This window comes from Megalobrama amblycephala, unplaced genomic scaffold (assembly GCF_018812025.1).
Source record: "Megalobrama amblycephala isolate DHTTF-2021 unplaced genomic scaffold, ASM1881202v1 scaffold230, whole genome shotgun sequence".
Lineage (NCBI taxonomy): Eukaryota > Metazoa > Chordata > Actinopteri > Cypriniformes > Xenocyprididae > Megalobrama > Megalobrama amblycephala.
Window position 1 is genome coordinate 929,867 of NW_025953339.1, and position 22,999 is coordinate 952,865.

Below are 22,999 nucleotides of genomic sequence, written 5' to 3' on the forward strand. Positions count from 1 at the left end.
TTCACAGACAAGGCTTAAGCTAGTCCCAGACTAAAATGCATGTTTGAGGTGTTTTAACTGAAAGCAAATTGTATTGACATATCTTAAAATATGGTCAGTGTCATTGTTTTGTCTCAAGATGCACACCAGTAATGTTTTTTCTAAGGCATATTTATAAAAGCCACTTAAATGTCCTAATTGAACCAAGGCCTAATCCTGGCTTAATCTAAGCCTTGTCTGTGAAACCAGGCCTTAAGTTTTGTCTTTAAGAAAAAAAAAAGATAAGAACATTCTTAAGAAATACAAAATATTTTTAACTTAAAGTTACAAAATATTTTGTATTTCTTAAGAATGTTCTTATCTTTTTTTTTTCTTAAAGTTAGAAAAAGAGAAGAAAATAGCAGTCAAAGGGTTAGTTCACCCCAAAAAATGAAAATTCTGTCAATAATTACATTGTTCCCAACCTGTAAGACTTTCGTTCATCTTCGGAACACAAATTAAGATCTTTCTGATGAAATCTGAGAGATTTCTGTCCTTTCAATTGACAGTCTAAGTAACTGACACTTTGATGCTTCAAAAAGTTCATGAAGAGATCGTAAAACTAATCCATTTGAATTGAGTGGTTTAGTCCAAATTTTGAGACCCGACCACTTTATATGATGAACAGAACTGAATTTATTTAGTTAAGAAGAAGAATTTTATTCTTAAGAATGTTTTGCGAATCTGGCCCCAGATGATTGATTCAGTGAGTTTATTAGAGAACCAGTCAGTTTTAATGAGAAATCAGGTCAGGTTCACTAGTAATAGTAAGTACGGACTAATGACATTATATTTAAATATTTATATAACTGCGATTTTTGTTATAATTTGCTGTTACAAAATAGTGAATAATAACACAAATCGGACATAATGTAATTTCTTTCACTTGATAAATTATAAATAACAATAATAATAAATAAATGATAAGAAGAAAATGAATAATTAAGTTTGTTGTGAATACGTGTAGGGTAAGTAAAAATGCAAAGTGCATAAGCTTAGCTATCAGGCTAATCGGATATATGCATGCAATGTTATTACATAAGCTATCTAAAACAGGCAATAATGGTCATTATAACATAGTTCAAACTACATTTACCATAACATTTTTTTGTAGGAATTATATCAGGCGTTTTATCAAGGCAGTGCATTATAAGTTCACTGAGCCAATCGGATCAGGGTCTTAATGAAGAGCTCATTTCGAGGGATGGACCTGATTTCTCCTCATTCTGACCTGTTTTGCAAACTTATAGCAACTTAAATTTCAGTCTGTTCCTCACATGAATCTATCATGTAGCTTCAGAAGACTAGAATGTAGTAGATTGTGTCATATAGACTACTTTTATGGTACTTTTTTGTCTTTTTGGTGCTTTACATACTAAAAAGAAGTCTAAAAATTGGTCTTTTGTGTTCTACAGAAGAAAAGAACATCATGCAGGTTTGTTACAACATGAGGGTGAAGAAATGATGAGATGGGATAAACTGGGACGGTTTAAACCGGGACCCTTTAATGTGGATGTGTTCAAGCAAATATCATGTTAGAATGATAGGACGGATTACTCAGTGCCCCCTTTAGGAAAGGAGAGGAAGTGCAGGCTGTAAATACCTCACACTGGCCCCTGAGGCCCCTCTCCTGCAAGCGGGACCAGATGCTCTGGATTCTCCCAGCATGCTCCGGGTGGCTGCTGTTGTCTCCACACGTGCATTGGTGCTTCAGCATTTGGGAGTCGTACACCAGACCTACACACACATTGCATTGAGGTTTTTAGTCAGTGTGAATGAATCATTTGGTGAAGAGTGACGGGTGGTTGGAGGAGACTCTGTACCCGTGGTGAAGCGGGGTTGGCTCTGGGGTGGCTCTGTTGCCGTGGTCAGAGGCAAGGCTTTGTCCGGCAGCGTCAGTGAGGTGGAAGCAGGAGACGACTGCGTACGAGAGAGCGGCCGGTGCATGCCGCCGATCATCATGGGTACCGCCAATGTCTCCATGTGAGCCGTCTGTCTGCGGAGCTGCTGAAGTTGTTTTTGTGTTTCCCACAGACGTGACTGCAAAGAAAGCATTTCAGGATGTTTTATGAAAACATGTTTACATGCACTGCTGGAAAGTGCTTCTCTAACTGCATCTGAGATAAATGCCTGTAACTTAATATTTTATTTGAGAAGTATCACTACGTGGGAAAAAATCCTTCTCATTTACTATAGTATGAATAACTGAGGATATATGACATATTAATGGTATTTATATCTCATGATAGATGGTGTAAATTAAAATGAAAATAAATAAATGAAAAGAAGCAGCTATAAATCAAACTAAAAATTATCTCATGCTAATTTGTTGTACTGCTTTTTATGGTCCCACTCTATATTATGTGGCCTTAACTACTATGTACTTACATCAAAAAATAAGTACAATGTACTTATTGGGTTCATATTGAATTGCAAAACACTTTTGCTGCTATTGAGGTGTGATACGGGTAAGGTTAGGGACAGATTTGGTGGTATGGGTAGGTTTAAGGGTAGGGGTAAGGTGTAAGAGATGGGTCAACAGTGTAATTATACATGTAATTACAGAAATTAATTACAGATGTAATTACATGCAGGTGTTTTTAAAATATAAGTACAATGTAAAAACATGTATGTAAACAGTAAGTGCATTGTATCGAATGATTAATTTAAATGTAAGTACATAGTAGTTAAGGCCACCTAATATAAAGTGGGACCCTTTTTATTGTATCACAGTAATGATCATCAAATTCAAACTGTTATGGATAATAATGAGAATTTCTAACAAACTCAAAAATAAAACATTGAGACATTACAGTAAATGAGTACTGGGGCAGTTTAAAAGAAAAATCTTAATGGTACAAACATACATTTTTCGATTTTGAGATCTACACTACTGTTCAACAGTTTCTATAAATGTAAAGACATTTATAACATTATAAAAGATTTCAAGTTGAAATAAATGCTGTTTTTTTTTTTCTATTCATAAGTGAATGATGCTGAAAATTCAGCTTTGATCACAGGAATAAATTACACTTCTATTTTAAATTACAATTATTTAAAATTTTAATAATATTTTATAATGTTACTGTTTTTGATCAAATAAATGCAGCCTAATAAAATCTTATAGACTGTAAACTTTTTTTTACTTAGATGTATTTTTGTGACATCCAACCACAATCAATCATTGTAATATTTCAATTTTCGGCTTCCCCCTCACCTATAATATAAACTATTTTTCAATTATGTGTAATAACATTTTGCCAGACCTTTTTATATAACAAAACTTGTATGGCTTATTGAACTTCTTCACGTTTGGTTCTAACCTGGTTGAGAATGAGGGTGTGCTGCAGGTTGATCTGCTCCTCCTGACACTCCAGCTCTCTCTGTGACTCCGCCCTGCCCCTGCCCTGGTGGGCGTCGCCAGCTGACGGCCCCACCTCCTCTGAGTCCATGTCCTCTGAGGGGATCTGCCGGAGACGAGGCTTCTCGCTGGACTTCGACATGAGCTGAAGGACACAGAGATCCTCATCGATTTTTTTCTCCTTTGAGATAATTTATTATTGTATGTTGTAGTGTCCTGTACTAAAATGCTGTATACTTCTTTTGGTAACACTTTACAATAAGCTTACATTTGTTAAAGAGGAACTATTAAGGACTTAATTTTGTTTCTGGGCTCTACTAGAACATGTTTTCACACTTGAATGTTCAAAAAACACCTTTATATTGTTGCAGCACCTCTCTTCTCAGTCTGTCAGTAACGCTCCGTTTAGTTCCTGTCTCTTTTAAGCCCCTCCTTCCAAAGCTCTGATTGGTCGGCTGGACCAGTGTGTTTTGATTGGTCAAACGCTTATATCAAACGCTGATATCGAAATATCATGTCCCTCGCCACAACAGTAAGTTTCAACACACTACTAATTGGTTATGTCTAAAGTGGACAGTCAAAAAAAAAAAAACCCCGATATATCTCTGCTCACGTATTTCGTGATACTTCGTTTAACCCCTAAACAAAAAAACGAAAAAGAAGCGATGAGCAGCTGGTCTGAGTGAAGCGAGGTGCGACAGGCGTGATCTGTACACTGTAAAAAAAATCCCAGTAAAATTTACGGTAAAAATCCGGCAGGTGCGTCTGCTAAAAAAAAATCTGTTTTTACGAAAATGTCTCTCTAATGTTAATTTACAACCTAATGAAGTACAATATCTGTTTTGTACTTTATAATACACTGACAGTCACTAAACACAGTGGTGATGAGAGTCACATGATTAATCAAAGTTCATCACAAGCAGCTTTTCCACAAGCTGAGAAGGACTACTAATATATAGCACACAGTGCTTCACACACAAACTAAACACCATCATGGAACATGCAGAAATTTTAAAAATACAATAAACATTAATTTAACACATTAGTGAACATAAAACCCTAATGTACATAACTGATGAAAAAAATGAGAAAAACTAACTAAACTGTCACGCGCAATTGGGGACTCTGTAAATTTTACAATGAATTGGTGAATTTAACAGCATTAAATGTACTGCTATTACGTTATTCACCGATATAGTACCTTTCTGTAAACGTTTTTCACCGCGCATTTTTACAGCTTTTACTGTTAAAATCACAGCATTTTTACAGGCTTGCCCAGGTGCGTCTGCTGTTTGAGTCTCTCCAGCAACTGTGCGCTGTGCTGCTGCTGCTGGAGCAGGTGAGGATGGAGGGCGCGGGGACTGGGGCAGCGGCTCACTGCGGCTCAGGGCTTATGAACCGGACTGAACCAGACCTGGAACTGATCACAAGCAGCAGGAACAAATCTGAGAATAGTTTCAGTAGATGAAAGCATAGTATTCAAGCTAGATATCAAAATATCATGCCACAGTAGAAAATAAACATATAAAATGATCCACGATGGCTTAAAAATAACAATTTGAACTCAGTGAACATGGTACATGAATTCTAAACACAAAAAAGATATATTTTTAATACGTTTTATCATATTTTTGACATTGGATTTTTTAAGCTTTTTTAATATTTAGGTTTTGTTAACTTACTAATAAGAAACAACAATTAAGATTATTAAAATCTGCTTAATATAAAAATGTATTAAATAAAATAAATAGTTAGGGGTTGGTAAGAGTTTTTCATGGTTTTGAAAGAAGTTTCTTATGCTCACCAAAACTGCAAAAATACAGTAAAAACAGTAATATTGTGAAATATTATTACAATTTAAAATAATTGTAATTTAATATATAAATGTCATTTATTCCTGTGATCAAAGCTGAATTTTCAGCAACATTACTCTAGCCTTCAGTGTCACATGATCCTTCAGAAATCATTCTAATATGATGATTTGATAATCAAGAAACATGTATTATTATTATTATTATTATCAATGTTTAGTACAGTTGTGCTGCTTTATATTTTTGTGGAAAATGTGACGCATAAAATAGAATATTGTATATATGTATTGTAACATATAATATATTGTCACATTATAACTGTATTTACTGTCATATTTGATCAATTTAATGTGCCCTTGCTGAATTAATGTTCATTTCTTCAATGTTCAGAATTCTAACCTTTCATTGAAGCATAAGAATTTAAAATGGTGGGTAAATCTCATTATGAAATACATGTTTTTCTCTAATACACGTTGGACACAGTTAACGGTACCCTTTTATTCAATACTTTTTGCAACCTCCTTTTGCCAAGATAACAGCTCTGAGTCTTCTCCTATAATGCCTGATGAGTTTGGAGAACACCTGACAAGATCAGAGATCATTCCTTCATGCAGAATCTCTCCAGATCCTTCAGATTCCCAGCTCCATGTTGGTGCTTTTCGTCTTCAGTTCACCTCACTCATTTTCTATAGTGTTCAGGTCAGGGAACTGGGACGGCCATGGCAGAAGCTTCATTTTGTGCTCAGTGACACATGTTTTTGTTGAAATCGAGGAGGATTTTTCTTGAAACCCTCCCAAACAACTTGTGGTGATGAAGGTGTTGTTTGAAAAAAAAAAAAAAAATTCTCCATCTGTGATCCTCGGAGAGTCTTTGGCCACTCAAACTTTCCTCCTCAACGTGCATTAGGACAATATAGACACGTCGTGTTTCAGGCAGATTCATAACATCTTTAGTTGATTGAAACTTCTTAATTATTGTCGTGATGGTGAAAATGGGGATTTTCAATGCTTTAGCTATTTTCTTACAGCCACTTTCTATTTTGTGAAGCTCAACAATCTTTTGCTGAACATCAGAACTATATTCTTTGGATTTACTCACTGTGATGAATGATTAATGGAATTTGGCCTTTGTGTTTCCTTTATACTCCTGTGGAACAGGAAGTCATGGATGGACAATTTCATGTTCATGATCACCCTGGTGTGCTAAAAATGTTAATATGAATGGGAATCTACTTTAGATATTTTACTCATAAGAATTTCTGAGGGAACCATTAATTGTGTCCAAAGTGTATTAGAGAAAAACATTTATTTCATAATGAAATTTGCCTCCCATTTTAAATTCTTATACTTCAATGAAAATGTTAGATTTTTGTGAATTTTTGAAATAAAAGATCTAAAGGATTAACGATGCACATTTATTTTCACAGGCTTTTATGTTCATATTTAAATGACAAAAAAACTTCAGTAATTTATATTCTGAAAATATTTTGTTACTGCCATATTATTCCCAACAGCTATTCCCTGTCATGTCAAGTAGTGACCACTAGATGGCACACATATCAAGCTTATAGTATTTCAGTGGCATTTCCTCATACGGCCTCTCAGACTGACAGACACTGCAGATTTCTTACCGGCCAACAAAGGGGTGTGTACGAGTCCAGAGGGCTCCAGGATGAGGACGGGCTGCATGAGCTGTCCTGTCTGCTCTTCCACACCCAAGGGAACCAGCAGCGGAGAACCACCCGGCACCACCGGCACACGACCCAGCTTCAATGAGCCCAACTCGCTCTCCGCCTACAGAGACATGACCGCAACAGACCAGCGCTTACTATTGCCGACCTCACAACATGCTCTTGAGTTAAACTGCAGCCTCAAAATAGATGATGAGACTCGCATGAATGAGGAACAATATTTTATGACACATTAAAAGTACATTACAGTGGTTCTAAATTGGTTTCAGGTCTATTCGGGCATAAGGAGAAAAAAATAAGAAAAATTAAAATGAAAATATTGAGCAGAATACAATAAATATGTGTTGAGGACATGACTGTGCCAACCACAATGTTTGACGTGGAGAATTATCAGGTGAAACCATCAAAATTCAATTTTGTTCAATAAACAGTTTTGGTACTGTGTTGTGTCACCACTTGTTGTCAAAACTAAATGCGTTAATTCATTACTTTTATATGGAAAGCAACATGTTAGTTACTTTTATTTGACTTGCTCTCCTGTTAGTTGGCTGAGGCTCTCACTCATTTGTGGGTGATTTCAACATTCAAAGCAGTATTTTTTAATGTTGACGAGAGTTTTCCCTGGCAAAGTTAGCATGACGGCTAGCCTACACCCCTGTACAGATGTTGTGCAGCTTGCGGTGTTGACAGCTTTGTTGGTTATAATGGAAGCAATGCAGTTTTGTCATCATATTGCAATTTTTAATCCGTTACAATATTGCTTCATATTCAATGAGGTTGGAATGTTATATTGACTAATAACCATCTAGGACCGAAATTATCCATATTCTAATTACTTTATAAGGAGAAAAATAATGCATCTTTCAAAAACAGAAGCATGTTGATTCTGATACCTTGGTGTTGGCGGGGAGGCCTAGTGTGATGGTCGGCAGACTGGACGGATTCTGCACTGTGAAGTGAGCTAAAGACCCGTCCTGCAACAGCAGCCTCTGAGCCTGTAACACACACACACACCACAGAGACTGAAATTACATGGGTATTAGGGAAAAAAAGGCCACAAAATATAACCCAGATATTTCAGGTTTTATATTTTAGACCTAATGATGGACTTCTGTAGACACCATAGTGACCTGTAGCTGTCGGACATCTCAGGACAGAATGTTGCTAATATGTTGTTTTATTGAAAATAACTAAAATAAGCTCTGAACACACTTAATGTAAACTCAAACACTTGGAGCAGTGAATACATTCAAATCTATCATGAAAGTAGACAGTAGAGATTTGTATAATCTAACATTTTATTTTATAATAAATATTTAAATTTATTCTAGGAAAGCAATACTTGTGCATATAATGTTTTATAATAGATATTTTTATATAGTTATTTTATTATATATTTTTTAATTTATTGTAGCAAAGCATTATTTGTGCACAATGTTTTATAATGGATATTTTTATATATTCATTTTATTATATATATATATATATATATATATATATATATATATATATATATATATATTTTTTTTTTTGTAGCAAACCTTTATTTGTGCATATAATGTTTTATAATATATTTTTCTATATTCATTATATTGCATATTTTTACATGTATTTTATTAGAGCATTATTCATGCATATGATTTATAATATATATTTTTGTATATTTATTATATTGCATATTTTTTAAATTTATTGTAGCAAACCATTATTTGTGCATATGTTTTATAATATATATTTTTGCATATTTCTTTTATTATGTATTTTTAAATTTATTCTAGGAAAGCATTACTTGTGCATATTATGTTTTATAAAATATATTTTTATATATTTGTTTTATTATATATTTTTAAATTTATTATAGCAAACCATTATTCGTGGACATCATGTTTTATATTTTTATATATTTATTATATTGTATTTTTTTATTTATTGTAGCAAAGGATTATTTGTGCATATTTTATAACATATTTTTATATATTTATTTTATTATATATTTTTACATTTATTGTAGGACATCATTATTCGTGCATATCATGTTTTATAATATATATTTTTATATATTTATTTTATTATATATTTTTACATTTATTGTAGCAAAGCAATACTCCAGCACATAAAATACAACTATGTTTACATTTGATGTTGATTTGTTTTATAATTATCAGCCATAAATATTTCACTTGAGAATTTTTTTCAATAGATTCAATTCAAGTATTAATGATATTTTGTTAACTTAGTGTTTTGAAAGAAAAACATAAAGGTAAAATAATGCCCCTGACAATAATTTCCATTAGGCAAATATTGTCCTTAAAGGATTAGTTCACTTTCAAATGAAAATTAGCCCAAGCTTTACTCACCCTCAAGCCATCCATCCATCATAAACGTACTCCACACGGCTCCGGGAGGTTAATAAAGGCCTTCTGAAGTGAAGCGATGCATTTGTGTAAAAAATATCCATATTTAACACATTATAAAGTAAAATATCTAGCTTCCACCAGACCGCCTTCCGTATTCAAAATATGAAAAAAATGGAACTGGCGTTGTGTCAGTTAAGCTTATTCCGCAAGTTGAATGCCGAAGGCGTAGGTTTTAGCTTAAGCTTTTTGAACTGCAAGAGGCATTGCACTTTTTTCCTAAATTGATTATGGAAGGCGGTATGGCGGAAGCTAGATATTTTACTTAACTCGTGGAGTGCGTTCATGATGGATGGATGTGGATGGATGCACTTTCTTCAGCTCATACTCGTGGATCCCACTCACTGCCATTATAAAGCTCGGATGCGTCAGGATATTTATTAATATAACTCCGATTGTGTTCATCAGAAGGAAGAAAGTCATATACACCTAGGATGGCTTGAGGGTGAGTAAAGCTTAGGGGTAATTTTCATTTGAAAGAGAACTAAGCCTTTAACAGAAAAATCTGCGTGTCCGTCTGTGTGCGTGATCAGCTCTTGCGTGCGAGCGGACACAATTCCTGTGTTCGACCCATCAGAGAGTCCTGCATTTATGCAAGCCCAAAAATGGAGGAGCATGGAGTAATAAAGCGATGAGGAGGCTCTGGATGGAAAAGGGAGATTGGGTGTCCTGGCAGCTGCCTGCAGCTGTCCTTCTCCAGTGTCTTTGTTTAAAACATGTCATTATGCCAAAGGGCGGCGCGAACCTCCTGAAACAAGCCCCGTCGAGCACAAACAACTCCCACCAGAGCAATATTAAAGAACTGTCCCATCATGCCTCTGTGTGTGTGGGTGTGTGTGTGTGTTCGGCTTGGGAGTTTGTCCTCTCCACAAGAATTTGTACTTTTGAAAAAAAGGGAGAAGTTAACTTCATTTAAACTGGCTAATGAGTCATTTACCATAATTGTTTGGATCTATAATTGCATTACCAGAACATCCATTATAAGCAAGCCAAGAAACACCTTAGAAACTCGGCTGAGGAGTGGACTTGGGGAGTGTGAGGACTGTTACCTCATGGGACAGGCTGGCAGCAGCGGGCAGCGTTCCGTTCTCATTGGGCAGGCTGTCGTTTGGAGAGCTGCAGCCAGATACTGGAGTGCTACTGCTGCTGGGGGACGAATCTGAGAGGAACACAGACAAGCTTTCACTTAACGCCACTTTAAACATGGGCGGCACATCAATACATGCATTATAGTTTTTACAATTGCTAGGACCATACATAAGTCACTTTTTCAAAACTCTTCACTAGGGTTGGGAATCGACAATCGATTCCAATTCTGGAATCAGATACTTAAGGTTAGGAATCTATTTTTAATTGTTATAAAATTAAAAGTTCGAAAAGTTCCACCTCTCATACTGTATAGTGTGTGATACTGAACTGAGCTCTCTCCCACATCCTTTTGCACTTGAACGGACAAATACACACAAAAATATGGCAAAATATCCTGGTAAACACAGTTGGTTATGTCTTAAGTGAACATAAACAGTTGACAAAGAAAACGCATAACAGTATATTGGATCCGTGCAGCTCTTAAAGTGACAGCAGCCTAAAATTCCTGCAGCCATCTCTATAATAACATTAATCAAACAACAAAGGACAAAGAGAAAATTCACTCGCTGTTCTTGACTGAATAACTTTTGTAACTATATTTGTAATGTATATTTTATTTATAAATTGCAATGTTATTTTACATTTGATTACTGTTTCTGTACCTGAATACCTGAAAATCTTAAAACACAGTCATATCTTTGTTCAGTTGTATTTATTTGTGCGATTGCTAATATGTTTATTTTTTCTTTTTTCATTACTGAGTGTTCACTTGTCTTTAATAATGCTTGAAATGTATATTAGTTAGTCTAGTTTTTTTTTTGGCTATGGTATTTGTAAACTATAGGTGTTCTTTACCCTTTTGATTTTCGTCCATGGTATTCAGCTACAATGAAATGTAAGACTTAGAATAAATGTGAATGAAGTTTTTGTTTTTTACCATATTGGAATTGAAATTAGAAAATCGATAAGCAGAGTCAGAAATGGAATCATTAAAATTTGAACAATTCCAACCCTACTCTTTACACAGTGAGAACAACAGCAGGCTATGGGCCAGATTTACTAAACAGAGCAAATTAGTGTGAGAACCACAATCCCATAAAAGCGCAGATGGGAATGGAAAGTTCTGCGTCAAGCGCAAAATGGGTTAAGACATGCTTTCTTTGGGCGCTAAATAATGGCGCAAATACCAGTGAATTCACTACAGAAAACTTTAGCAAATCACGTTGCATGATTTATTTAAATACTCCTCATAAAATAACTGTGTTCATGCCTTTTTATCACTAATTTCTCACTGTGTGTCTTTAGTAAAACCTGACATAAGTTTTTTAATGACAAAAGAGGGTTTGCGCTGGCGCAAGCTGTTAGTAAATCTGGCCTTAAGTGGGTTAGCTGTGGATCATTACATCTTTCAAATTACAAATTCTTTAGTCAATCAGACACAAATACTATCAAAACTCAGGCCAGTTTGATAGTTGACAGGCCAATTTGCCAAACTGTTAAATTTAAGTTCAAAACCTAATACAAAACTGAATAAAACAGCAACTTGCAACATTTCTACAGTAACACCATAATGAAATATATTCCAAATCTAAAAAATTAAATACTATCAAAACAATTAGAGGTGTTAGTCTTTCAATTTTACATATAAAATGTTATGTTACACATTACATACTGCAACGAATTTTAAACAGTAGAGGGTGTCATTCTAGTTTAGTAAAGAATTTATATAAAAGAAAACATTGCATAATGCCACCTGTTATAAGTGTTTGTTTTATGAGTGACAAAGTGTGTTTGTCGGGTGACAACCTTTATGGAAGAATTAATTTGAGACATATATGGAGTGTTTTGGTAGTTTCAGTGCATTTTGGATGTGAAATTTACTACTGTGCCAAGCTGTAAGTTAAGGAGATCTGAGTGAAGAGTTTTGAAAAAGTGACCTGAATACTGAGAAATGTGTCCTAGTGATCGTATAAAAAAAAAAAAAAAAAAAAAAAGTAAATTGATTCCATATGCTTGGTAAATGAATATAACTATGCAACAATGTTACTTTAGCTGACAGCAGGTCTACATGAGAACATGGTGTTTCAGTTACCCAGCGTATCAGGAGCGCGGTGCTTGACGGTGGGCGGTGCGCTCTCTTTGCGTGTCAGCGGGCTCTTACGGGTGTTCAGATGCTTCTTTAACTTATGCTTCACCTTCAGGTTGGGCTCTGAGGCTGCGGACAAGAGCAAAAAAAACATTAGCATTATCAAAAAGGATGACATACTTTCTGAAAAGCTTCCGATCTGGTTTTGGTCTTATCGTAAAAATGATCAACTAGCTCATTTACTGTACTTCTGCAGGGTCAATCATTGTTTGTATTGTTCAATAAACATACCACTTTAAGGGGCAATGTGTTGTGTCATCACTGTGCTGTTTAAAAGTAGCAATTCGTGATGACAAATAACAACCCAGCGTATATACCACAACAAACAACCAGCAATGTGTTCACAGACAACCTACGGGTTATAATAACTGCATGTCAACACCTGAGATTTAAATTGGATTGTTTGAGAGTCGACACAAATAATAAAGTCACACAAAATAGCCAAATAAGCAAACTGACGATTAGCATGGGCCAGGATGAGGTAACTAGTTGTGCAACAACCAACTAGTGAGATTATATAATGTTTTTTCTCAGATTTTTTTTGGGCAGATGCTTTAAAGGGCACATATTTTGAGCTTCTCAGAGGGGCCTTAGCATGATTATAGCATGCTATAGCTGCATCCTTCGAAGGCTGTCCCAATTCAAAGGGTCCTTCAAATGCAGCCTACAAATGCATCCTTCATACAATTTTCAGAAAAGTCCAGAACAAGCATTACTGCCCGTTGTCAAGGACACCTGTCACAGTTGCTAGGTAGGCACATTTAACACATTTTTAGTCTCTTTACTTGAATATCTGTCAGTTAGCATCTATATATCTCAAGAAATGTTTCAGGACTTTAATCATGAGAGAGCCGATGAGTTTTTTTTTCTCTGACGCGTCAAGCAAACATGTTTGAGCCTTCATTTACTATATTTAATACAAAAAAAAAAAATGTTTATGTGTGGTGATGAAGGTTTATACAGTATGTGAACAAAAGCTTAAATTAAATCTGTTCATCATATAAATTGATCGTGTCTCTTCAGAAGACTTAGGACGTTAAACCACTTGATTCATATGCAGTGTTTCCCACAGCAGGATTTTGTGAAACTGTTGTGGGTGGACCTCGCTTTTCCTAATTTCTATACTTACAAGAGATAAACATGCAAGCTTTTATTTTGATGGAAACTGTAGTCGAGCTTTTATTTTGACAGAAAATGAATTTTTATAAATTTTTTTAAAGCGTCAGTTTTGGTGGAATAGACTTAGGGTGCGTTCACACTTGTCATGTTTGGTTCGATTAAAACGAACCCTGGTGCGATTGCTCGGTTAGTGCGGTTCATTTGAACATATGTGAACGCTGCCATCCGAACCCTGGTGCGCACCAAACAAGCGGACCGAGACCGCTGAAAAGATGGGTCTCGGTCCACTTCCAAACGAACTCTGGTGCGGTTCGAATGATATATGAACGCAACAAGGACCAAAGACATGTAACCGAACCAAAAACAGGAAGACCCTAAAAAGGACAGAATCCTCAGCATGTCGGTTTTTCTCGTCATAGACGCGAGTTTGCCCATCACAGGCATCAGACGCGCGTCTCCATGCAGCAGATCATTTGTTTGTGTGACAGATGGATTCCCGCCGGTGTTTTGACTACTTTACACATTTTATAAGCTCTTCACGAGTTCCCAGCTGGCCAAAATACCATCACATGCAGGCTACGCACCGCTAAGCACACACAACGAGCGCATTTACCTCAGCAAACAGCACTGTTTTGGATGTTCGGTAAGTTCCGTCTCAAAATAGGCAATACGTCATAAAATCCGACCAATCACGTTGTGAATGTATCCCTATGCCTTAAGGTTCGGTATCTTTTGGTTCGGTGATAAAATTGCCAATCTGAACGCTAACCGGACCAGGACTAAATGTTTTTTTTTTCTTCTTTGGTCCGGACCAAATGAACCAAACCGAACTACAAGTGTGAACGCACCCTTAATGGAGGGACAGAAATCTCTTAGATTTCATTAAAATATCTTAATTTGTGTTTCGAAGATTAATGAAAGTCTTAGTTTGGAATGACACGAGGGTGAGTTATTCATGACAAAATGTTCATTTTTGGGTGAACTATCCTTTTAAGACCAACTAGTTGACTACTCATTCAAATGACACACCAATTAGTCGATTTTCGATTTAGAGGTAGTTTTGCACATCCCTATTGACCTTTAACCATTTATATGCAAATGTACCATCTACTTCCTTTGATCACACAGTTACAGCTCTTTGTTGCTGGTTCAGAAAAGAAGAAGGTCCCGAAATCTCTTCTCTACTTCCTATTAATTGTTTCTATCATTGTGAAAACACTATTACACCATTAGCCTTGATTTCTGTCAGAGGACATGTTGAAAACTGTAATTCCACAGCTGGACTTACTGACCTTTAACCAGTAAATGACATGACTCTGCTCAGCATCTTGAGGTTATCATGTTAAATGTTTCTGCGTTTGATCATCGAGCACAAAGTGTTTCTGACAGACAGCACTGAACTGATATGAAGTGGACAGGTCAAGTGTTTGGAAACTCTCTCCAAGGACTATTTGAAAACTCTTCTGCAGAAACGTTCTGTTCTACACTGAAAACTAAATGAAAACGTGAAAAATAAAGAAAATGTGAGCGCTTGTTTGCCAGTGCAAAACTTATCAACACAATGCTAGGTTGTTGTGGTTGAGGTGTTCTAAACTTTTCCATCACACTGAAGAAATCTGGCCAAACAATGGGATTCAAGCTTGTGGTCACATGCCCAGAGATGCTACTGTTAGATAAAACTATGACTAGATTGTGATAATGAATAGACTATTTTGCAAAGCGACAATGAATAGCAGAGGATTAAGAATCCAGAACAAAGTAATTTGAGGTATTTCTGCTTTTCCATAAGCACCACCTACTGTCAGGGAGTGAGTTTGCATTTTCTTTCATTCGGCCTTCTGTTTTTTTATGCAATGATCTGATCAGACAAGTCACATACAAAAATCAGACCCAATTTGTGTTGGTGTGAACAGGCCTTTTACAGTTATGGGTTTGGAGCAAATCCTGCAGAACAAAAACTTTTGCGTATAAACTCAAAGGCTTCATATAAGTTAAGCCCAAAGTATTCAGTTTTATGTGTACGTGAGGGTTCGTGTAGAGTGCGCATGTTTCAAATTTCATCACTAGAATAGTACACGCGTACTGTACGTGCAATACCCGCATACTCGCATACTTTGTAGACGCAGGTCGCACATGCGCATTGAATTTTGCACTGAACAGTTGCTCCACAAGGTGGCAGCACTGGCTCGGGCCGTTGTTTCACAGCAGAAAACCAACAACAGCAACAAAACACTGCAAAATACAAAGACATTTCTATCTGTCATAACTTCTGAAGAAAAATACCGCAGACACTGGACAAAAGCCCTATTCAGACGGGACTAGTTTTCGAGGTGGACGTTAGAGAAATTTATGTTTCACAGACGTACTTCGCAATTTTAATCCCGTCCGAATCTGCCATGTCAGTGTTTTTCTCACACAACCTCTGTAAAAATTCTAGGGCAAATAACCTACTGATTTTCGGCAAACTCAACGTTCCTCTGAGAAATCCAATCCTGTCCCTGAATGCGAATGTCTGAGATTTGCTGATTCTAACGCTTTTCCTCATGTATTTTTGACCTACCATTTTCGCACCAGTCTTCAGCATGGACGGATGGTATTCGACGAAAAAATTACATATACAATTAATAAATAGAGCCAAATCACGGAAACGTTTTAATATCAGTGTCAGGTAAGACCAAGATGGTCACCGTGATTTAGCCAAGTAAGACATGTTCCTGGATCAACATATTTGTTGATCCTGGAACAACATTCCAATCAACCAATCAGATTTGAGGGACAAGTTTACAGTTTATGTCAAGTTTAGGCTTGCAACCAGGGTTAGGTGTTTCTACATCAATGTTATTCACCTATCTTTCCCCTCTGATTTTAGGGATAAGTTATGGGTAAGATTAGGTTTAAGGGTAGGAACAAGGTTAAGACTAAAATTTCAGACTGGAATGTTGTTCCAGGATCAACAAAACATGTTGTTTTGTTGTCCATGTCTTACTTGGCAAAATCACGGTGACCGAGTAAGATACTTGTCTAGATTTGTCTGCTCGATTAAGCAAGTTTATTATAAACAGCCACTGCTAAAAAACTTGTGAAGTTTACTTAAATAGGGATTTTCTAATAAATTAAATGATATTACATCACATGTGATGCATGCAAGCACAAATTGTTAGTCCCGTCCGAATCGGTACCTGAAATCAAAGATGTCGAATGATAAGAATTGTAAATCAAACGTCATTTAGAAAACTAATCCTGCCTGAATAGGGCTAAAGATGAAACTTTCTAGAGTGCATGTGCGCTCAATACTTTGAAAGGCTACGCGTTTGACTGTACGCAGACGCTAGCATATGCGTAAAAAAACGAAGTATGCTTTGGGCTTTACTGGATGTCCAGTCACAGTTATTATGACATAATAGCCGCAGGGCTGACAGGGGGAGTGTTCTCGGCTTTCAGAGGTAAATGAGAAGGTTAGGTAAGGCCTTGTTAACACCGTGCTGCCTGCAGGCAGAGCGAGGCACTGGGAGTGTGTTTGATCAAGGCTGCGGCGCTGGAATGCTTCCACACAGCACACCTGCTACATGACGAGCCCTGCCTTCTGCTCTCAGGTGTGTGTGTGATCTGTATGTAGATGCTGATGTCATGCTTGATAAATGAACTGTCATGTGATGTTTATATGGTAACACTTTACAATAAGGTTTCATTAGTAAACATTAGTTAACTTGGTTAAATTGGTTAACATGAACAAAGAATGAACAACACTTCTAAAGCATTTATTAACCTTAGTTAATGTTAATTTAAACATTAACTAATACATTATGGAAATCAAATGTTGTTTATTAACGTTAGTTAATGCACTGTGAACAAACAATGAACAGCTGGATTTTTATTAAACTAACATTAACAAAGATTAATAAATACTGTAACAAATTTATTGCTCATTGTTAGTTCATGTTAGTTAATACATTAATGTTAACAAATGAGACCTTATTGTAAAGTGTTACCGTTTAAATGTATGTTGGACGGTGGCGTACTTGCTCGTCTCAGGGGCGTTTCGTCAGGTCCTTCTCTGAGAGTTGGTTTTGTGGAGGACATGAGAGGTTGTAGGGGAGCGCTGGGATCTGGAACCAACTCCCTGTGAAAACACAAAAGATCTTTATCTTAAAAGCTTAAAATAAGCACATGAATGTGTGCACATGTGCACTTCAACAGCTGTGGGCGGTAATGAGAGTTGCTTCTAACCGGTAGGCCACCGACGGGCTGCTCAGAGGGTTGGAGTTTGTCCTCTCCAGGACCGCCTGTTTCTGTTTCTTCAGAATCACTTGCGCCAGTTTCTGCTTCACCAACGCACTGGCCACAGCACCTGTCAATCAATACAACCAGCCAATGGAATTACATGTCACTTGATTGGTTTAAACAAAGCAATAATGCAAAAAAAAAAAAAAAAAAATAATAATACATTTTATATATATATATATATATATATATATATATATATATATATTTAAATACAATTTAATTTAATACTTTTAAAGAGTGTAATCAGCACAACCAGACAATGAACTCATGCCAACCCGCATTAAAAAAACATCAATACAAAACAAACAAACGAACAAAAAACAAACAAAAACAGCTTTTTGATTATCAAGTGTACTATTTTAATTTAATTTATTTTTTAATTTATATATTTTTTATTATAATATTAATTTTATAAATTTTTTATTTAATTTAATTTCTTATTTTATTCATTTATTTAGTTTAGTTTAGTTTATATTTTAGTTTAGTTTGCCCTTTATGTAACTAAAGAAAGGTGAATTTTTCAAATAAGATGAAACTGATATTACTAATATTTAATACTTTTAGAGAATGTGGCCCTCAATCAATACAACCAGCCAATGAAATCATGCCAAACCACATTTTTAAAAAGAAAGAGTTTTAGGTATATTATTTTAATCATTTTTCATTAATTTATTTTATTTTATTTTATGTATTTAAGTTGGCCCTGTGCTAGATGATTTTTTTTTTTTTTAAATAATGCAAAACTAGTCATGAGTCACTGAACCAAAACAGTTTTAGAAGAATGCCAGCTCTGTTTCTATCCAGGGCTGTGAGCATGGCTCAGCTCTCTTGTGAAGCTGTGCGACCGAGGTTGCTCTGAGGTCGGGGGAAGGAAACGGCATGTTGACTCAGTGCCTCCCTGTTCTTCCAGGGCGGCCATTATGTGGCAGCGACGTCATAATGGCTCTAACCAATATGGTCAATATTGACACGGTTAATGTTTGCGCTACACAATTAATTTTACTTCTCGGCAGTTACTTTCTCTCACAACAATCTTATCAACTGTGATAAAAGACTCCAGCTGCAGTGATTTATCATCATGAAAGAGACACCTGTGTACCATCTACACACCTCTGATTGAGAATGACTGCAGGATATGCAGAAACTTGTTTTGAGAGAGTAATTAATCAAAATAATACATTTGACTGGACTTTTTCTTGTTTTGTTTTTTACAAGAACAGCACTGGGTGTTACAACAAATCATTATCTGCTTAATGCAGTACTAGTTGTAGTAGTTTTAACACTTAAATATCTAGTAAAATATCTAGCTTCCGCCAGACCACCTTCCGTATTCACGTCACATCAGTTGCGCTTTTGTCGTAAGATGAATAGGGAAGGTGTAGGACGAAGCGTAAGTGTTTTGAACTGTGAGAGGCATTACACTTTCTTCGTAAGTTGAATACGGAAAGCGGTCTTGCGGAAGCTCGATATTTTACTTCATAAACTGTTAAATATGGATATTTTTTCTTACAAAAATGCACCGGTTCGCTTCAGAAGGCCTTTATTAACCCCCCGGAGCCGTGTGGATTATGTTTATGATGGATGGATGTGGATGGATGCACTTTCTTGAGCTTCAAACTCGTTGGTCCCGTTCACTGCCATTATAAAGCTTGGACGCATCAGGATATTTATTAATATTTCTCCGATTGTGTTCATCAGAAAGAAGAAAGTCATATACACCTAGTGGTATTAATGTTTTGCCTGCGTGACCAAGAGCTGCAGCATGACACATCCATCCATCCATCCATCCATCCATCCATCCCTATCTTTTTTTTTTGGTCATATATCATAGTAATGCCATGGTTATCTTTTAAATAACTTGGAGTAACATGTAAATACATGTAAATATGGTAACTATTCAGTTAGGTATTATGGTATTACCATCCATCCATTTAAGTGTATAAGTGTATAAATACGTCTTACAAAAAGCACCGTGCCACTGTATGGTATGGTCTGGTACGATCTGTAACTGCTGTAACTGCCAGGTCACTAGCAGCAGTGTGACAGTAAATCACCTTTAGAGAACAACAGGGCTCCCATGTTCAGAGACGAGACTCCTCCCATGTGTTTTCAACCACAAAGTTTTGTTTTTACTCACAGTGCTATTTCCTGAAGCGGCCGTGGCCCTGTTTTAGTTGAGGTACTATTAAAGAGGGCATTGGCACAACATAATACAGCATTTCTCAGTCACTTTGGTAACTGATTTGGTTTCTCAAATCAAAATTGAATAACTCAAAACTGCTTATTCAATCTCCACATCATCTAGTCATTGCATGGTACATTCATGCAAATGATTATTTTCTGATTTTTCCTACATTACCAATTGCTTATGTCATGTTGACCAAACTATATTATACTGGTTCTCTGTTAAATAGTCTTATTCCCTCCCCCCAAACATCTAGGCATCAGTTGCATAAGTCATTACAGACAAAATGGTTGAACATAACCTACTTTACCTCTTAGATTCTTAGCTCAAGGACTGTGACAAACTAAAATGACAAATCACTTTCTTGGGGCTAAAGATACACATTAGTCACATTTGAGTGATCGTTTGTCTAAGTGCTTAATTTAAAGGAATCTCATTCATGAAATGACGTGAGCTTTAAAAACTCATAGTGAAAAACAGAAACAATTTCTATCATGCTAATCAACGTAACCCCAAAGCTAACCTATCATAATATGTCTAGTCTCTGTGTGTAGACATTTTTATAAAGCAGTGTTCTATAATTTGCTAATTAAGTACACAGTAAGTCTCTGAACAGCAGATATTGAAGGGTTGTTGTGTGTCACTCACTCTGTTGACTCTTGTCCTTGTGTTTGAGCTGCTGTAGCTGTTGTTTCGCTTGCTCCTGGTCTCGTAGGTGCTGCTCCATGTTATACTGCTACAAAAAGAGTAATTTCGTCATAATTATTGATAACAATGCTAACTAGCTTATCATGTTCATTAATTGCCCAGTTAGTACATGTATAATGGGCCTTATTCAAGGAAACAAATTAGAGTAATTAATCTATTTGTACATAAATTGTCATTTTACATACAAATAGCTTCATGCACAATTTATAAAGAAATTCTGTTCCGTAAAAAGGTGCAAGACATCTGTACAATAGCACATAATTTAAAAAGCAACACGTTCTGTTTTAAAGGGGTCCCATTTTGCTTTTTAACATGTTCATCTTAACACGCTGCTGAATGTAACATTTTAGGAACAAATTACAGATAAGCCTCTTTTAACCTCTTCATCCAGCTAAAAATGATCACAGGTGTAAACAATGTTATGAAATCGCTGTATACACATGTAAACACATTCTTGTGAAATGTTTCACATGCTATTGTGAGGTTGTGTGTGGTAAATGTGGTAACATTAATGCTGACTCTCTTCCTTATGTTGAATATATACCCTAATCATTAACTACCTATAAAAAAAGAGAATAATGACTGGTACAAATGTTGTTCAAGCCCTAACGCTGGCCCTAACTTGAAATGACGACAATGATTTTCCAGCACCAATAAAGATGTTGATTGTGACAGGAATGTGTCCTGTTAGGCTAAATCACATTAAGGGAGGTGCTATTTAATTGAAGGCAAATAGTGTGGCTCTACTGACTGCACTGAGATCAGTGTGTATGGCACACGTACCTGTATATGCTGCAGCTGCGGCTGGCTGTACTGGGAACAGTGTTGCGGATTGAAGGGACCGATCAGCAGAGGGGGGTGCAGAGGGGACAGGAAGGCCGTGTCCGAACCTGGACGCACCAGACGCTCGCCTACACGCAGGTCCATGGGGGCGGGGCCCGTGGGAGACGACAGTGACTCTTCTGGATGGACAGAGGCACACACAGATTTATTATTAAAATTTCTTAAAACTGAATATTATGACGTAAGATTACATAAATAGGAGGTTTTTTGAAAGAAGACTTATGTTCACCAATAGTAATTTTGTGAAATATTATTACAATTTAAAATAACTGTTTTCATAGCTTTGTGTTATTAAGGCAAAAAAAATAAATAAATAAATAAAGCAACACAAATATATCCATGTTTAATTTTCTAATTAAATTACATTTAAAAATAATGTCACACAATGCAAAAATCTCAATGGTTCTAAAACAGGCCTCTTTTCATTCTTTTTTTTTTTGTAAAATGTTTTTCACAGATTTCATAACATTCAAAATATCAGTACAGTCATTGAGGTTCTTACATCATAACTGAGGACACCCTTCATCATTTTTGATTTAATAATTTAATGCTTCTTTAAAACAGTGACGGAACATTTCAATTGGTGGGAGAGTGAAGAAAATGCAGAAAAAGAAAAAAGAAAGAGAGAGAGAGAGACAGAGAGAGGTAGAGACATGTGTGTTAGTACAAGTGCATGCTACCAAAATTTCCCTTACGGCACATTCCGCAGTGATATGAAGTCGGCCTGATTTCCATAACTTTTGCATGCTGCTTTAAGAATATTTGCATGGTACCAGTGACTCAATGGGATGCACTGCCTCACCCTTACATCAAGCCCTCTCACACAGAGCAGACAGGAAAATCACAAACACACTCACAAAAACCAGCCGTGTGCATGTAGGCTGGTGCATATCTGGGCTACCACAGCTCTGATGTCAGTCATGTAGCTCTGGCACATTGCCCAGGTAAAACCAGAGGACGTTTATGAATGCGCTTGACAGATTTCTGATCTGAAGAGTTAAACAAGCACTTCAACCATAGAGTTTTCAGTATTTCCCAACTCTTTCCCACTTATTTCCAATGAAAACTCCCAAAAATAGCTGTGTCTCCAGATCTAGTGCCTCAGAAATTGTGACTCATGCCCTTTCGACGCCCCATAGCACACTTACTATTGTGTTCCTGTGAATTGTGACTGCTTTGTCACCTTTGTTCTGACACAAATCACAGAACAAAAAAAGGCTTTCTACAGCAGACCAATGAGCAGCCTGGAAAATGACTCACGAAATGACTTCAACCGGTGAGGAACAATATGTACCTCTGAGCTGGTGTGTTATGCAAGAAGAGAAAACTG

General features: G+C 36.3%; 1 protein-coding gene across 1 annotated transcript in view; it reads right to left on the reverse strand.

The window, feature by feature from the left end:
* Positions 1-22,999, reverse strand: part of hdac7a (histone deacetylase 7a) — a 109,711-nt gene that overhangs the window by 23,729 nt on the left and 62,983 nt on the right. Inside the window, 14 exon segments of the mRNA XM_048179532.1 lie at positions 1,622-1,755; positions 1,842-2,058; positions 3,342-3,526; positions 4,652-4,737; positions 4,739-4,758; positions 4,789-4,799; positions 6,822-6,984; positions 7,775-7,876; positions 10,345-10,454; positions 12,477-12,599; positions 17,669-17,769; positions 17,877-17,997; positions 20,767-20,854; positions 21,610-21,788. Of these exon segments, the coding sequence (XP_048035489.1) occupies positions 1,622-1,755; positions 1,842-2,058; positions 3,342-3,526; positions 4,652-4,737; positions 4,739-4,758; positions 4,789-4,799; positions 6,822-6,984; positions 7,775-7,876; positions 10,345-10,454; positions 12,477-12,599; positions 17,669-17,769; positions 17,877-17,997; positions 20,767-20,854; positions 21,610-21,788 (1,640 nt within the window).